The sequence below is a fragment of the Apis mellifera genome, linkage group LG5, assembly GCF_003254395.2.
Source record: "Apis mellifera strain DH4 linkage group LG5, Amel_HAv3.1, whole genome shotgun sequence".
NCBI lineage: Eukaryota > Metazoa > Arthropoda > Insecta > Hymenoptera > Apidae > Apis > Apis mellifera.
The window spans coordinates 1,804,298-1,823,646 of NC_037642.1; the positions used below are offsets into that span (position 1 = coordinate 1,804,298).

The 19,349-nt window shown below is 36.3% G+C and overlaps 1 protein-coding gene across 1 annotated transcript in view; it reads right to left on the reverse strand.

The window, feature by feature from the left end:
• LOC411058 overlaps window positions 1–19,349 on the reverse strand; it is a 78,282-nt gene that overhangs the window by 44,401 nt on the left and 14,532 nt on the right. Inside the window, exons 2-4 of the mRNA XM_026440871.1 lie at window positions 3,011–3,199; window positions 2,628–2,846; window positions 1,736–1,972 (exon numbers count right to left, since the gene is read on the reverse strand). Coding sequence (XP_026296656.1) covers window positions 1,736–1,972; window positions 2,628–2,846; window positions 3,011–3,199 — 645 coding nt within the window. The remainder of the gene's footprint in view (window positions 1–1,735; window positions 1,973–2,627; window positions 2,847–3,010; window positions 3,200–19,349) is intronic.

The window sequence follows — 19,349 nt, forward strand, 5'->3', positions numbered from 1 at the left end:
GATATTATTGAATTTGGAAAATGTTTATTTACTAAATTATGAGATAAATTCACGTTGAACGAAATAGAAGCAGAAGGAGAGAACATCGTCATGTCTCGTTTCAATTAACGCGATGAATAAGCTTTAATATAATCAATTTGATATAATGCATATTCATTTTTGCAATAAGAAGATATTGTTGTAATATATTTTCTATATAATATTCGTATTAAAATATGTGGTTTAATTCAAATCGTTTGAGCTGTTAATTAATTGTTACATTATTCCGTAGTAACGAAATAATCGTTTATAAATTTTTATGGTTTAATTTATTCCGTTTTAATTAAAAATACGAATATAATAAACGCAACAAATATATATTCTATAAGCGTATATATTCTCGTATACCCCTTCAGGTTGTTGAGTATCACGTTAAATCGCAAAAATTGCATTTATCTTTTAACGAAATAAAAATTACGGATGTTAAAATATTTATGATCGCAATATGCACGCGAGTAATTGAGAAAAGAACGTCTTTATAAAAATGCACGCTGTTACATCGCCATTCAATTTCAACGTTCGTTTGTATTTAAAAAAAAAAAAATTCTTATTCACCAGTTGCGTCGGGTCATATAAAAGCCACCCTGTGGTTTACACCCGTTTTCCTGCGTTTAATCGCACTTTCACGTGGGAAGCAACAGGTAGCGCCTTCGAAAGAAAGCGCGAAATGCTCTCGCGCAGAAAAATTCAACTACTAATTTCACATTAATCTTTAAAAGCGTATGGCGATAATTGAAATAATAATATTATTTGTTTAAAAGCAGTAAAATATTGAAATTGATATAATAGGAGATATCGTTCGATTCTTTCGAAAAATAAAAAATGAGAAAGAATTTCACGCGTTGAAACACTTCAACTCGTACGTAGTTGTAATTATTCATTCGCCTCAAACTAACAAAATGAAGATATTATAATCGTAAAAAAATAAATATAATTAAACTTTTATAAAAGTTTCTCTTTCTTGTAAATGTGCTCAGAAGAAAATGTACGCTTTTAAACTTGCTTGCATACACACGCGTAACAATTCGATAATATCCCCGATATTAAGCGTGTATAATAACTAAATTACAACACAATACAGTATCTACGATCTTACACTATAGTATATACATTATACAATATACTATAAGATATATTGACTCATATATCAGGTTGTGTAAACCCATCTACCTTTCTTCACCACAAACGATAAAGTAACAAAAAAAAAAGAGAGAAAGAAAGAAAGAAAGAAAGAAAAAAACGTCGGAAATATCGTCCAATCGCTCAACCTTCTGCCTCTCCGCAGCCTCTCTTTCCCCCAAAACAATCACCGCGACGTTATCCCTCCCTGAACGAGCGGGAGAAGGGAGGGAGAGGGGGGAGAGACTCACTCGCCACCGTTCCCCATCCGATATTTACGATTTCCCTGCGGGGCTTCTCTTCCCGAGTTGCGCACCGCTGCGTTGAAAAACCGAATAAAAAGCAGGCCGCGACGGTAAGGAGAGGCAAACAAAAAAAGTAAAAAAAGAAAGGAAGAAAGAAAAAAGGGGGCAAGGAAAAGGCAAACGGTGGCTAGAACTAGAGGAATAAGCGGTGCAAATGGAATCGCGCAAGGGAAGAAAAGAGGGAGGGGGAGGGAGGGTTGAAAGAACGGTGGAAGAAGGTGGCGACAAAGCGAAGATAGAGAAAGGTGGAAAGAAGTAAAAAGGAGACTCACGTTTGCAGTGGCCCTTATAGGCGACGGGAATGGCGCGACCTGCGCGGCAGGCGGCAAGTCGCAGGTGGCAGGCACTCTTGTATGTGTTTCCGTCGGCCCCGCAAACGGGGCGTGCGGCGGCTCGTTGTTGCGGGGGCGGCTGGGGGCACCTGCGGGCGCACCTCACGCAGTGCGGGCTCAGGTTCTGGTCCAGCAGGCAGCTCCGGCCTTGGCCGCACCGGACCCGTGCGCACGAACCTGCTCGACACTTTACACGTTATTACGCACAGTCGTAAACTGCCCCCGTGATAGATGCGTCGCCTTTCCCTGTTTGTTTTTCGCGCGTCGGACCGCGCACGCGCGAACCTGGCGGACGCGGTTCCCTAGGATGCGCGCGCACGCGCGATTTCTCGGACCGCCCGGGACCCCCCTTGCTTCGAAACCGTTCGTTTTGGGATTTAAAATTCGAGATTTAAAATTTGTTAGTTGAGAACGATTCACGAAAACGAGTGGCAAATATGAAAATATGAATGATAATGAAATATGAAAATATTTCAATGGAAATATAATAAAATGTCTTCTTCGTTATTTAGAATTGTAAATAATGGTAAAAATTTATTCGATTGCGATCGTAATTGTTCGCATTAATTATTCTATACTAAAAAGTTTCACTGATCTTAAGAAGAAAGTTATTGTTTAATCCTTGCAATTGAATACCTTGGATAGTTCCATTTCAAATCATTTATCAAACAATAAAAATTAAATTTAATGGATTATTAAGTTTTTTCATAGAATTTAAATAATGCTTAAAGTCATGAATTCGAATTTTTTTGTATTTATATAGTGGTCCTGTCGATGGTCGTTCAATTGCAAAGCAGGTGATAATGATTCTATCTCTTTCATACATACTCACTTTGGCAGTGGCCGTTATAGGCAACCGCTAGTTCGTGGCTTCCTTTCTTGCAAGCGCGTTTCTTCAGTCTGCACAAATTTTTGTAGCTTTTGCCGTCCGTCCCGCAGACTGGACCACCACCTCTTGGTGCCTTGCACTCAGGGCTGCACACGCACCTCGGTCTTCCCCTACGCACCACGCACTTCTTTCCCTCCTCACACCTTACTTCCGTGCAGCTTTCTATCAAGAAAAATAGTTCATCATTGAATTTGAATTTTTGTGAAGAAAAAATGGAGGATGTAAAATTAAATTTTTATAAACATAATAATTTAGCCAGGAGTTATTTCGACGAGAATCTTTAGATTTTCTTTTTAAAAATCGAAAATAAAATGTGATTCATTTACCTCTGCAAGGACGACACTGCACACCTCCACCAAGCACCCTCCAAAAAAAGAGACTTCCGCTATCGAGATCTTCGTCCGAGTACGCGGTCGCTGCTGCAGCGTTCGACGCGCAACAATCTTCCTTTGTCACTCCTTGTGACAATAATTCCTTGCAACGACCGTTGCTAATGGAAGACCAGCATATACCGCCTGTAACATATTTCAGATGAAAAAATTAATTCTAAATGATTTATTCAAAAGCAGACATTATTCAATGTTGTTTGAATAATGTTATCAACTCAACCAGAAACTAATTATCGATGAATATTATTTACAATTTAAATAATTGATGATAAATATACTTGTTGAGTTTTTTTTTTAATGCAAATTTAACTAGAATTTGTTTGAGAAACATCAATATTTAATATATACTTAGAAATATATACATCTATTTGATGAATATATTATTTTTACACAGCGCTTGTTTAATCTTTTCTTAAATCAACGTTTCTCAATACTCTTTAAATCACGTTTTACAATAATTAAAGTAACATTTTCATAAAAATCTAACTGTTAACATTAGATGGTTTCAATCTAATCTCACATTAGTATAAAGAAGTAAATATTGAAAAAACTAGAGTTCAAAATTATAAAAAAATATATACTCGTATTCCTAAGAATTTTATATTAATTTCTTCTTCCGAATAATATATCAAACGTATGAATATTCTTAACGATTAACATTAATCGTTGAACATTTTAAAAATGACTAATTGAAAATTCTCATTAAAAAATTATTGACAACGTTGAAACATATCGTCGATAAAAACGATAAAAAAGATAATCGACAGAAGCTTAAATAACCAATAAAAATAACTTCCTTTATCGGGATCCCGATCGTCTCGTTCGCGAACGACGGAAGACGAGCAAGAACACAGAAAGTTTCCCAGAATGAAACTATGAAAATTCCACTCGAGATATGACGAAACGTTGAAACCTCGTGGCTCGGCGGGAATCGTCGACAGGATTTTTTCTTTTTTTTTTTTCCCCTCTCTCTCTCTCCGTTTCATAGCTCGGCCTAATCACAGCCATAGCTATGCTGGGCGCGCAACGCGGGGTTTGCGCGTCTGTCTCTCTTTCTTAATGAAAGACAGCCGGCTCGCGTTAGCATTCCGGGAACGTCGCATTAATGAGACGGGGAAAATTCCTTGGAGGACTTTTAATTGACGCCGTGTACGGCGGGCGCGAGTTGGCGCGTTTGAAAAAGTGGAACAAGGCCCGGCGCGAAATCGACGGACATTCGTTAGAAAGCTTGACGAACGTGTCATAAAGTTGCGAAAGAAACACGTTGGCCGCGACAGGATTACACGTTCCTCGTGCCCGCATGATGATGGATACGCGTCGGTGATATCGGGGGATGGGAGGAGGATAAAAGAACGGGAGAGGACCTTTCGTTTTTCCAGGAAATAATAGCGGGACGAATGTTTAACCGATGAACTGGAAGGATGATCGTCGGCCGTGGTGAATTAAATGTGGGATAAGAATGCGATTGGAAATTACGTAGCGGTATTACGGGGAACGGTGAAAATAAAGTGCTAGTCGATAATGTTGGAAATGTTGTTTTCATTAATGTGGGATTTGAAGATTTGAAAACGAGGAATTGAATGATTTTTCTTTTTTTTTTTTTTTTTTTGCTTGAAGTTGCAGCAGTTAAAAGAATTTTAACGACCGTTTAATTTTGGAGAATATGTATTCTAGCGATTGTAAATATATTTTATATAAACGCTTGAATATCCATTCGTATCTTTTCTTTTTTTTTTTTATTGAAAAATCGTTTAACGTATATATAAAATAATATATCTATAAATACGTACGTTTGTTTATAAGCGTGTGTATATATATATGTATGTATTAATATTACAATATTTGTGCATTAATGTACGTTGTTATTGGTAAAATTTTAGTACGATAATCTTTTCGCTTATTTATCATGGCATAAAGGATTATCATTAATTATCATTAAAAATATTTTTATCTTACACAGTATTGAATTTCTAATGTAAAATAACGTTTCGTTTATTACTTATAATAGATGCAAAGTACAAGCATGTAAAATATAGGAATTATTGGCAATAACTTGAACAAGTTTATAAATATTCATTCGATAAATGAATATTATCAGCGAGTCGCAATTTTTATGATTCATGCGATTTTGCATTTCAAATTTCCTATCATTACTTCACGGATGACTAAAATTATAGCTAGCAGTAATAGAAAATAATTCCTAAAATTACTTTCTTAAACCAAGAAAATTCAACGTAAGCAGTTTTTACCTATTTATTTAAAATTATAATAAAACGAATGATTAAAACTCATTTGCTGGCATTAATCGAAACATCGTGCGCGCAGTATCTCAGAAATGTGAAATTCTGATCAATTCCAAACGTTTTCGTTTTTTCTAAATCTTAATAAATCTCAAAACGCCTAATTAACGCTTAATTTTTTTTTTTAGAAATAAAACTATTTATCTCTGAAAAGATAGATCGATACGATATTATCATAATTTTTACACGTGCAATTATCTATAAAAGTGTCACCGATTAATTACAATTCAATTATATTTCCATAACAGATGTTAAATCGAAAGATTCATTGAAATGTCATTCACGTGGCAGACGGGCAAACTCTGGTCCGCGGTTTTAGGTCTCGAGAAAACGGGAAAGTAAAGTATTTTTCTACACCACGGACTCATAAAGGAAACGTCCAGTGCGAACTTCGTGTGCAAGTACTTTAGCTTGTATGATCAGCACACACGAGAAGACTCGTCCAATTCCTGGCTACAAGTTAGGAATAGTCGACATTGTTTGCCGAACTCTCCATCGACTTAGGGTAAAATTCCTGGAAGACGAAGAGTTAGAGGCTGTGCCAACGTCTGCGCCACAATGAGCCTCGCAACGTACTAATTACTTCCACTTTCGATTGTATGTATTTAAATAATGCTCGCGTTGCATTCAAAGTAAATCTCGAGTAATGCCTTTACGTTTTCCTCTTTCTTAAAAAGATACGTTCATCAATGGATATTTAAGGCGTACGTGTATTCCACAATTGGAAATAATTTACAAGTGAATTCATATTTAAGTTCTCCAATACTCTTCTCTTTGTAATTTTTTACAATTTTCGAAAATAGGGAAAATTGAACTGAAGATCCATATGAATTGATTCTTCGCTAAAATATCGAAACAATTTAAGATAAGGGAATTTAAAAATTAGTAAATATTCAGATTTTTGATTTTAGAAATCCTGAAGGGATTCATAAGGAAGGAACAATCACTATCGTGAAGATTTATATACGTAAATATTATTGCATTGAAGTCGAGAATTTTGAATATCGTTATAAGGGTTAAAAACTTAAACGGCCTTCTCCTCCCTTCGCACAAAAGTATCCTTCGAGAAGACTAACAAACATGATTTCTCCTACACTCAACGACACCGTTACTCTCTCGTAAAATTAAATTTTATTGTCGAATTAACGAGTATTGCGAGGCACAACCCACAAAACATGTAATCCACCGCAATTGTGACTTACGATCGAAAATTTCCGTTCATAAACGATGTTGTTGCTGAAAAAAAAAAAAAAAAAGAAAGAAGAAGGAGGAGGAGGAGCGCATCATTGTCAAGCTTCACGTATTCAAGGAATATATCGATTACCCTAACTTCGTGTGTATATACCGAAGCGTTAACCATTCAACTCGTCGAAGTCGTAAGGAAACATAACGGCAGAATACGAAATGAATCATGCTAATAAAGGGGAGCTTTAACAGATAAAGTATGCACGGGTCCCGGTGTGGAATCACAATTGTATTTTAAAACCGTGCACCGGTTGCGTGGATCAACAGATCGGTAATGCGATCTGTTCTCCTTACTATGCTCGTGTTTTCTTTGCATGCAGTTAAACAGCAACTCAGACGTCGGTAACAAAGGCGTGTGTTTAAAACGCGTTTATAAAGCGATTATGGTCGTAAGAGGTTGTAACAATAAACGTCATTGAACGGTTATAAACGGTGATGTCCGAGTGGATTAGTTAATAACGTCTGTTACGATCGGGGAGGTATATGTTAAATAAAATAATTTGAAACTGATTCATTGTTGCGCCACCGATTCAGGATAAATACAATCGACGGTTCGATGAAAAGAATCGCCGGAATCGTTTCTTTCTTTTTCTTTTTTTTTTTTCCCAAACCCGATGTTCCCAAGGAGTGATGAAGCGTTGAGCCAAGATGTTTATTTAAGCTTGTAATTTATGCACGTCCGTTCATTATCCGCGTTTCACATACGTTGGATTGATATTTATTAGCCGCAATCAGGTTCTTTTGTGACGCGCAATAACTGCTGATTGCGCGTGATCATTTACTTTTATGGAAATTTTTTGGAAAAAAATTATGACACGAAGCTTTTTCACGTATCTGATTGATGTGCACGAGTATCGAGTAAGTTAGACAAAGTATTCCTAAGTGCATCCTAATAAACAAGTATCTTTTTCGTTTTGCATATATTAAAAACGTATAAGTATCTCTTGGAATTAAATTTTCATTGCAAAGTAAAAGTCTATAACCAAATTTCAAAATGACTAAGATGTCCTAATTTCGAGTCGCAATTTTTCATTTCGAAGGATAAAAGTTGAATCGAGTGACTAATACGCAATAGAGAAAGAAAATTCAATTCATTAGATAAAATAAAGATCGGATTCTCATCGGTAAGGAATTCGAAAACCGAAACTCCATGAACCAGAACATCCCTCCTCCGACACACTCAGCCATCCATTGTTGAGTTGATTGACATCGCATCGCCAGAACAAAGTGGGAAAAAAATCCAACTTCCGGCACGCACGTGGCGGGCCGGGGCCCCGCAAGGTGGCGGAGAAAGAGACGGAGAAAGGGAGAGAGAGAGAGAGAGAGAGCTCGCACGGTGTGGTTTTGCCTGGCGGCGAAAAAAGACACGCCGCGGGAACCAGAGCCGAGACGTCCCTCAGAGACAATGGAACACCTCGGGCATCAATTAATCACCGTGCGATAATGCAATTGGAAACAGCCGGTTCCCGGTCTTTTCGCAAGCTTCGTCTGCCAACGAATCGCCTCGGCCACCACTCCTGCCTTTTTGCCTCGACCTCCCCTCGTCTTTCGCCCTATCTCTTTTCCCCATCGTTCCATCTTTTCTCTTCCCTCCCCCCCATTATAACTACCTCTATCTCGGTCTAGCATGGATCCGAAAGGAAACGTATTTCTTCCTCGATTACTTCATGTATCAGACACTGTTCGTAGGCCGTTTCCCTCCAGACAATGGAAAGAAACCGGAGCAACTGCAACATGGGCCACGATTAAACGCGGTTTATGTATTTCTTGGGCGTAAGGCGCGGTTGTGAAGGTGTATCGTTTACCATGTCTGATGCCAACTCTTTTGTGTATGGTTCCTCGTCCTTGTAATGAGGAAAGAAACGGGGGAATTCGATTCGTGAAACTTCTGACTTTGGTAATTCAAAGTTGCTATTTCCATTTCTTGTTTCTGTGTTTCTGTATTCGGAAAATATTATGTTCATGTAAATTTTATTGTAGATTAATCGCAGGTAGAATGATTAATATGGGACGAGCTATTCTTCAAAGAACATTCTTTTCGAAAATTCTTTCATTCAATTTGAATTGCAGAGGAAATTATTCTTATATTATTTAAGAATATTTATCAGTTCACCAGAGAAATATGATATTTCAACTTTGGTAATGAATTCTAATTTCATATCATAATTATTTTTTAATTTAATCCATCCTTTGGACAATTGTGAAATCAGAGTGTATATTGCCTGTATTTTATTATATTATACAGAAAAAATGTTATTGATTTGAAGAATTTATTTCATTTCATTGATGAGATAGTTGAAAATAATTTGAAATTGCAATTTAAGAAAATTATGAGGGATGAATAACGTGTATTAGTTCTAAATGGATTACTTTATATAAAATTTGGATATATCTTTTTGAAAAATTTAAGACTTTAATATCCTTATTCCTTTTAAAAAATATTACTTAGAATTAATTTTAATTTTTTTTTTTTGAAAATTTTTTTTAAATATTATTAGATTAATAAAATCTGATAAGATAAATATAGCTTTCTTTTTTTTCAAAACTTTGCTAAAATTTGAAAATATACAGTTTTTTTCACGATATATCTCTAGTTTTTAAAAGTGTTTACACGTTACTTTTGGATAGAAATAATTTAAACAAAAAAAAAAAAATTTTTAAATATAATATTGTGATATTAAAATGATGATAATAATGAAAGTTACATAAAAATTTGAAATTTATCAAAGGGGATAAACTATGAATTATATTTCTTTTTTATAGGTCTTATTGTTAGCCATAGATCAACGTACATCAATACATCATGATTTCTTGTGAAATAAATATGGCAACTAAAGTGATTCGATACTAAGTTTTCTGGTGAGCGACTTTCGCTTATACTTTTCTTTTTTTCACCGCACCGTGAAATTTGAGATTCTCGATACTTAAAGCACGCATTGGAGTTAAATTACAATGTTTAATTGTATGAAACTACAGAATGTATTGAATTCTATCCACTCTCCAAATATCTTCTTTTATTTCAATTAAAAAAAATAAACTTAGGAATGTTTAAAATGAATATGCTAGGAATTTCAATATGTGAAAAAGAAAATGCAATAACTTTGCTACGGCTATTTTAATATAACAATTACCGATGTTACAACAATTTAATTAAGCATTAAAGATAGAATTTATTTCGTTTTTTGTAGAATTTAATTTCACAGAAATATTAAATATTAGAAGATTGAAAATATAAAAAGAATTTCATTCAACAAAGCATGAATATAGAGAAGAATATAATTTTATGTCATTTGTATATTTTTTTTCTTTTAATTAACATTCAAAGAAACATATTTTTGAAATAACTTGAGTATAAAATATTGTTATGCAAATAATTATCATTTATCACGTATAAAAAAATCATTAATTAAAAATGTAGTATTGAATTATACGTATAATTACGTTTATTTTCCAAAGTGAACAAAATTTCTCTTCACATTATATTTTATTTACAAAGAAAAAAGAAGAGAAAGAAGAAGAAGAAATAAAAAATTTGTTAATCTAAATCTCTTTGATCGTAACAAGAATAAGCTGATAGAAGCATGACGTTCTGTAGCTAGCTAAAATAGCTGCAGAACCTTTCAAACCCAGCACAGTTTTCGTTCGAATGGTTCGTGTTACGTCCGGGAATAAAAATAGTTTTATAATCAAGCGAATAGCCATGTTCTAGAAATTATCCAAAAAAAATTTCAAAGTTTAGTCTGCTAAGAAATATTCGTCAAAAATAGAAATTTCGCACGAAATTGAATAGCAAAACTAAATATAAAATAATTGAATAAATGAAGTAATCACATATTCCACTTTATGTGAACAAAAATCATAATATATGTATATTAATAAAAATTTCTTTCCACGTATCTAAAGAAAATTTGTTTAATTAAAAAGTTTCTCTTCAAAACATTACGTATTCTTTGAAAAAAAAAATATTTTAATTTTTCTGAATTAAAAATCTTCCGAGCCATTCATCCAAGAAGTCACTGGACAAGAAAATTATTTCGAAATACTTAAACAAAAAAAAAAAAAGAAAGAGAGAAAGAAAAAGCTACTTCGATCCTCGAACACGAATTCCCCCAACTACCCTTTTCGCCACTGAAAAACAGACGAAAATTAAAGAGAAGAGCGAGGTACACGCAGTCCTGTGACGATCAAAAAATTAATTAGAAACGAGCGGGTCACGGATGGAAGGATTGAGATCAAAGACCAAGCGGTCTGAGAAGATTCTCAGACGAGACCCACCCCCATCCGTGGGCTCGCCTTTTGCCACTGACCTCCCTTAACGTTGCACGAAATGCCTTCTTTCACACAGACGAAAATCAAGCAGCGCCTATTTTTATTTCGGTCAAAGAACGACCGAGATGCCTTTGCTCGATCCACGGCCTTCATCGAAACGCTCTCTTCTTTTTTTCTTTTTTCTTTTTTTTTTTTCTTTTCTTTCCTTACCTCTCTTTCCCTCCGCCGACAAGAGATTTTTATCACGGACCCGAGGCACGATGTGAAATCATTCCGACATTAAAAATACGCGATAAAATAAACTGGAATAATAAAATGAATAATAAAGATAGTTATGGAAGATACGCGTGGAAACGTACGAGTATCATGGCATTTAAATTTAGTTTACTCTGTTTCATGGTGTATATATATATATATATATATATATATATATATATTTTTACAATACGCATACAAGCGTATCGGGAAGCGTATTGCATTAGCTTTTTAATTGTTCAGAGTTCTGTTAGAATGTTAAGTAATGTTAAATGTGAACGGAAATTTCGTTCCTCCTCCGTGAGTAATTAAATCAATTAAAATACCGTTATTTTTATATTTGAAGATCATTTTCTCTTCCTCGTGTACCTTTTCTCAGCTACGTATTTTGAAATGTAATTATTAGGAAACCGATAATGGTGATGCACGAAAATATTTTATTTTTAATATGAATTTTTTTTATCAGTTTACTTTATTTAAAAATTATCATTATTTAAAAATTACTTGATACAAAGAATATGAACGACAGACGATTATTTTGTATACATGTTGTTCATTTATTTCAATATGTATTATATAAAAAGAATATAAAAATATTTTTAATTATTTTATATTCGTAAATACACAGAGAATTTAATTTAATTATCTTTTAAAAATTGGAAAAAAATTCTTTCTCTTTGATTTCAATTTATATTTTCAAAATTTCATAAAATTTGCGAGATATTAAACGTATTAAATAACAAGTAATAATTTAACGAATTTATTTAATAAAATGTTTAAAACTTTTCGAATTCTTTGAATACAAATTTTTGATAAAAGTAAATGTATAATATATTTTGTGATGGAGAGAAAAAAAAAGAAAAATTTAGTGATCATGTTTGTGGTGATCGATTACCGCAAATCGATGCTGTATTACAATATCATAACATATTATTTTTTGCGACAGAAATTACTGACGATGGTTCTTGTTACTCGGCGAACTTTATTGCTCGTATATTTATTGCCAACTTACATAATAATCGATAGGATTATTAACTATATTATATTTCCGATCCATCGACTATTAGAGATTTTAATATATCAACGACATGCTATTTTAGCGACTTCTCTTAAGTATTCTCTTAGTATTATAATATAAATATTCCAATAATCGATTAAAAATAAGAAACATATTATATTATAAAGAATTAATTAATTAAACTATTAATATTTGTGTTTCTATAAAAATTTCTATACAAAATAATATTCAGACATTACGTATTAATAATGAATAACATTTTCCAGAAAAAAAGAAAATCAAGCACTCATTATTTAAAATTAGAAGTGATAAAAGAGATGCAAAACGTTTGAGAAACTGTTCCCATCTACAAGTGCAAGAAACTAATAATTCATTATACCAGAACCGTTAAAGCTATCTCAACCCTTCTAAATCATCGTTCATTACTATATCTGCTATCTCCTCTCAGATCTACTCGTGCCATTATTTCATTACCCGTATATATATATATATATCCCCTTCTATCCCCCTTAATCCCACCCCAAAGCCAATTTCCCACTCAAAACTAAAATTAAATTAAAATTATCCAACTAAAACACGTGGACAATCGTAGAAATTAATCCATCCTCCCCAACTCTTCAATCTATCCAAACCTAAAACCAATTTTTCAATTGAACCATCTCTCGAATCAAATCTTCCCCCAACCCCCTAACAAAAATTCTCTCTTTGCCCCGACCAGAAACCATCCTCGATCAAATCTTTACTCGCGTATCCAGAAAAACCCAATACAAAATACCTTCCCTCGACCCTTCAATAGACAAAGCGTGCGACATCATTATTTAATTAATCATTTTCCCGTACCCGTCACGGATTTACGGATTCGTTGTCGGAATTGCCAGCTTGTTACGGGAGCGAAAAGGAAAGTCTGGTCGAACTGGGAGCATTAATTCTCGGTAACCGCGCGGCGGTGTCTAGACCGCGCGACACAGCCACCGTTTGGCCCAGTTACGCCCTTCTTCTACCTCTCCCCGGCCTCTCTCTCTCTCTCCCTCCCTCTCTCGTTCTATCTTCCTCCCCTCTGGTTGGCTCCCCCTCGCGTCGTCCTTCCCTTCGCGTAATGCACACACTCGGCCGATGCCATTCCCTCCTTCGTTCGTTCGGTTGCTCGCCCCCTCCCCCCCCCCTCGCGCAGTAGGTATAGCTAGAGTTTCGTTATTTGCGAGGTTGGCCCAGATGGACGGGCAAGTGTTTGAGCCAAGTCTTCTTTCACGCTCGAAAGAAGAGCGTCCTTCCGCTTCTCTCCGCTTACGTCACTCCGCGCCAACCCCCTCCCGCGCGGGAGTCTGACTGACTTTGGCAAACTGACGGGGGAAGAGCGTTTTTTTCGCGTTTCGCCGGGTCAACGGTGACAACGAGACACCTTTCGCCCGCGATTTCGAACGCGGCTTTGACGCGGAGCGAAATGGAGACGCGCCGCCTCCCCCTCCTCGAGCTCGCAGTTTTTTCGAGCGGAGGAACGAAAAAGGGACTTGTGGTACTTTGGACGGAGTGATCGAAGCAACCCTTTCTCTAATAATAATTGATTAAATTGTTTCTCGATTTGATGAAAAGTTATGAATTATTGGAGCAATGGATTTTTAAGTTTTAGGGATGGATCGGTTATACTTAACGGTATATAAACTTGTTAAACTTGGAGAGTTTGAGCAATTTGCACGGTGGGAAGATATTTAAATTTATCGTCTTGTAATTAAATACCATTTCTGTTCGAATGTTACGTTGGTTGATTTACGAGACTGAGTGAAAGAATGGGAATCATTGGTGGTAAAGTGATTCTAAATTTAGAATATTTTATCCATTAGTCACCGACGTTCACCAGGTTAATGGTAATTTACATTACAACCTCGGTCTCAAATGTTACGTTGCTTTTCTGGTAGCAGTTGTCTGAAGATCACTTTCGTCGAATTTAGCGCCTAAATTTAACTGAACTAATTAAATTTCTCACGCTTCCACGTCCATAGACTAATAATGCTTTCCATTATTAGAAACGAAATTTAGAAAATTCTTAAAAAAAAAAAAGAAAAAAGAATTTGACAGGATAAACGTCAGGATATTCATATAACTCATATCAAAAAATTTTTTCGTGATAATTGATTCATCATCGTTCATGATTCGCTCATTGTTCTAATTTTTGCACAACTCAAAATAATCCAATGTATTCGAGTCGAATGAATCGAAACATTCATCAAATATTCATCAAGGTCAAATTGCTCGCATAAACGGTGGCTTTAACTCGCTTAAAGGAGATGGCACTGCGTCGAGGAAATTTAAAGTGCGTATTCGACGTACGTAGCCGCAGAAATTTAAAAAGAAAAATCTACTTTCCTTCTTTTTCAATTTCCTCGACTCGAAATTTCATAAATCAGACTTGCAATTTAAATATACCATAAATCGATTATGAAATCACGAATAAAGTATCGATAAATTAGAAAGGGATAATTTCATTTACATATTTACGATTCGAGTTAAACTACTACCACCAACATCCAAGAAAATATTCGCGCGCATTAATTATAATAATATCGACAAGTACGCACACACATCCAAGCTAATCACGATTTATCATCGATTTAAAACGGACGTAAACAATATCCGTCGACATACAGTCACACTACAACAACAACGGGAACAATAATATCCATCCTCCCGACGATAATTTCAAATATGTGTACACACAACATCTCGAGACGAGTATTCCACTTGTGTGACACTTATCGGCCATCCGCCACCGTATATCCTGTAATTTCGAGATTATTCGAATGAAACGGGCTTAACATTTATAAAAGAAAAAACGTATCCATCCGAGGCGGCCTCGTTTCTCATTGCTCGAAATATAAGGAAGAAGATTTTCGTAAAGTGGAAGGCTCGCTCGGTCGGTTGAGCAGCACTCTTGTCAGACGGTTTTATCGTAAACAGGAGGATAATGCGATCGAGCGAGGAAAAATCGTGGAAGACTTATGGGTCTAGACTCTAGAGGTTCTAGGCTCTAGCCCCAAGGCGATGTAGCCACGTCGGTATGCGAGATACAAGCTGCCGATTAAAGTTCCTATCCATTCCCCGTGTGTGTATTCCGTTGCTTTCGTGGATGCATTCTCATATATCAAAAACTGGAGATTTTCAACGGTAGCCTTCGGCGCATCCCCGCTACTGAGATTGCAAACCTGCTAATAATAAAAATCCTCTTCTGAATCTGAACTGAATGTTAACAAGTTTTAAACCGATAATAGGAATATCTTTGAAAATTTCAATTGTTTGGAGAGATGAAAGAGAATTCGATTTTGAACGATCAAGTTAGATGAAAGAATAAATACTTTTATTCTACTGTTGATTTAAAAATTTCCAGATGTATGTCCAATCGAAAAATTTTCGTTCAATAATAAATTTAAAAAAGAATACTTTCTCATTATCAATCGATTAAATTATTAATTCATAAAAATATATTCTCCATCAAGATCAATCGTGCTCTCACGAAACTTTATATATAAATTCCACGTGTTCCGGGCGAAAGTCTCGGCAATTTTTCACGGTCTGGACCCCGTCTGGCTTTTTCCAATTCTTCATTTTACGCGTGCTCTGCCGCAGATCCACAGGAACCGCGTGTCTCATTGTTCCCCTCGTCTCGTTCGCACGTTTAACTCTTCCCATTATGCGAGATAACACCGGAAACCGGTTATCTCGGTATCCGATCACGGGCCCTGATCATTGTACTTTTACAGAAAGCGTACTTTCCCAAATGCTCGCTCGAATGTGTGTATGCGTATAGGTGTCTCGCCGTTTGTCCACCGTTTAATGCCGTTATGTCGAACAAAAGGCACGGATATCTTGATAGCCGTGGAATGTGCTCTCCAAAGACAGATTGTTCGAAAGCGTGGCTTTCTATTCTCTCGTTACGAACGCATCTGTTTTGTTATAAGAAAAGGGGAAAAGCTGGGATATTTTCTCTGTCGTTTTACTGAAAATTTTTTTTTCTCTTTAAGATAAAAAGATTTTTTAGAACTTCTTTGACATTTGGAACTTAATTGAGATCAATAATTTTTAATGTTGGTCGAGTATATATTTGACTTTTATAGTTTTGCAAATAATTGATCGAAGGAATAATAAAAAAAAATATATTTATATACGAAGAAAGTAATCGAAATTTTGTTCCTTGGTATTATTAAAATCAAATTTGTAATTTATACGAATGGATTAAAGGATGTGACGAAGCTTATATTATAGATACAACTTTTTCCCCATCCGTGTCGAATCGTAAAATTTTATTTCTACTAACAGTTTACGTTGGTTACAATAAATTTAACATTAGATTCAGATATACGTAACCCGTTTCCTTCCTATATCCTATTTTTAAGTTAATTAAAACTCACTCGTAATTCCTGAATTCTCTTCCCCCTTCTAATATCTACATCTTGGAAAATGATTTTAATTAAGCCGCAATTTCTCTCCACCATAATCCGATCCTAATAATTATTTCTTTCGAAATACCAACATTCGAAGTATTCCCAACAATTATTTTCCACGGTTTCCATTTGTTCCCGGCCAAGTAAATTGATTCTCCCCGGCAAAAGAATCGCGTTATCATATTAAGTAATAAATTATCGTTTAATCGTAGATAAATTATTAAACAACATCCTCGGCAGGGATCGTTTTATCGGGGAGGCTATATAAAGATAAAATAAAGAATGATCCTCGACGATCGTTCGATCCCTTTTTTACCCCATCTTCTCTTTAATTTTATCTCTTTTTCATTCTTATATATTCCTTTTCAATCTTTATTCGAACAAAATAAATTATCACGCGTCGTTCGATTCTTCTTTTTTTCTCTCTCTCTTATATATCCTTCATTTATTACGGATATATCAATAACGATAAAAAAAGAAAAAAGAAAAATTTAAAGATACGATTAAAAATATATTTGACGGAAAAACGCGATTAAAGATGATAGAGAGAGATATAAAATCGAGTTGGTACGAAAGCAAAGTGCTATATAAAACGCTCGAAAAAAGAATGTTTCGAGTCATGCACTATTACCCCATCACCGATCCGCAGACAGCCGCACCACTGGGTTAACTGAATTTATTTTCCCGCGGCTCCTTTCTCGATAAACATTGCACAGATATACATCTTCGTATCTGACACCGAATTAACGGTAAATCCTGAGGATAATTTCAATGAGTTTCGATCTAATCTGCGTATTTTCTCCGGAGCGGACATTCCGGAATTGCCTCGCCTCTCTCGTGATTGCATCACGTTTTCCTCATCGCCGTTAATAAACAAGATATTTTACGCTTTTAATTAACCGCGCATGATCCTGTCTCGTATCCTCCCCTCGTTACGATATCATTATATATTATAAAGACTCTTCGATCGAACAATTATATCTTTTCTCGATCGATGTAATAATTTAAACGATGATGAAAACGTTATCCTAATAAACACTTGGATCCACTTAATTCAATTCGCTAATTCGCTTTATTTTTCTCTTGAATTAATCATCGTGCTGTTGTTAATTCGTCGATAGCTCGATTCGTATTGCGATACAAGATTCGGATCTATGCTTGTAACGCGAATGGTAACGTAACGTTTGAATTTATCGTTCGAATCTGGGTCGTGAAACGGATGATCGGAGGCCTCTGACGGTGATGTCAGAGATCGAGGAAATTACGAAACTGCATCAGGATGCGATGCGTTTGAATAACGCGCGTTGCTCGAACTAATTGGAGAATCTCAAGCTCGAAGAGCTTCGATTTCCAAATGCTTTTGTTTGTGTATGCGTTTGTAAGCTGGTTGGATTTACTTGGAATTAAGTCCAACTTAACCAAGGATTATCCCTATTGCGTTAAGCTAAACATGTGACCTGACCAATCGTGTTATATATCGTGTTTCCTTCTAAAAAAATATCGTACCAAGCTTTTAAAATTTTCTTCAAAATTTCTCCCAACACTTTGTCATCCAATAATGAACACATTTTCTCAACTAACTAACATTCAACTAATACGAACATCGTGTTCAGTTACCCCTTTTTTTTCAAGCTCCCTGCCAATACTCCTATTACCAAGTCACGTACAGACGATTAACAAACGTTTCCAATTACGGGAGGAAACGCAATATTTGCGGGGCACGGAAATCCACCACCGTATATACACGAAAAATATCTATCAGCGTCGTTCCAACCATCATCCACTTCGATAATATCGGTACGAACCGGTAAAACCGTATCCCGCGAGTCCTTTTCCGGGGTAGCGATCCCGCCAGCCACCCCTCCCCTCGCCCTTTCTCCTCCTCCTCCTCCCTCTCCCCCTCCCCCTCCCCATCCTCCCCATGGGACAACACGAGAAGAGTATCGCGGGATCGGGCGACAGCAGGTGGTAAAAAGATCGGTACTCGGCCAGGCAAACGCTGCGCAGGCATTCGCGACGTGCCGTAGGGAGGCGAGTTCTTGCCTCGGCAAGACGGCCACGCGGTTAGTCATCAAGGCCCGGAGATTGTTCCCGCGGACGGCGACCCGACCGGTTGACCAAAACCACAAGCTTCTCCCCTCCCCTCCCCTGCTCGTTGTATGCTCTCCTTCTTCCCCCTTTTCCCGTGCTGTTTTGCTCGTGTGCCCCCTTCCTCTCCCTCTCTGCTTCTCTCTCTCTCTCCCTTCCTCTTCTGGTCTCTTCTATCTCTCTCTTCTTCTCCTTCCTTTCCGTTTCACCGTGTCGATGGAGCGCATTTCCCTCCGCTTGTCGCGGTTACCTTCGCCTGTCTCGAGTCAACCGATGCGTCGACCGAGATCGGGTAATCTTAGAAAGTCAACTGGGTATCAGGTATTGATGACTACATTGTATTACGCGTATCCCCATCGAGAATGTCTAGCCCTGCTAGCTCGCACGACAGCTTTCACGCGATCCGATCCATCCGAGACATTTTTTTTTCTTTTTTTCTTTTGCTCTTTGCTCTTTATTTTTCCTTCCTTTTTCTTTCTTTCGTTTCGTTTTTGCTTTTGTTTTTACCTGTACCGCGATTTGTCGTCGGTTTATTACGGAGTATTCGTGAAATATAAGCTGGGATGCAGGGAGAGATTCGATGCGAGAGGCGGCTTCGATGCGATCGAAGGATCGATCTCGCGATTTTAACGACGGGGTTAATCGGGGAGGAGACGATGATTTTGAAA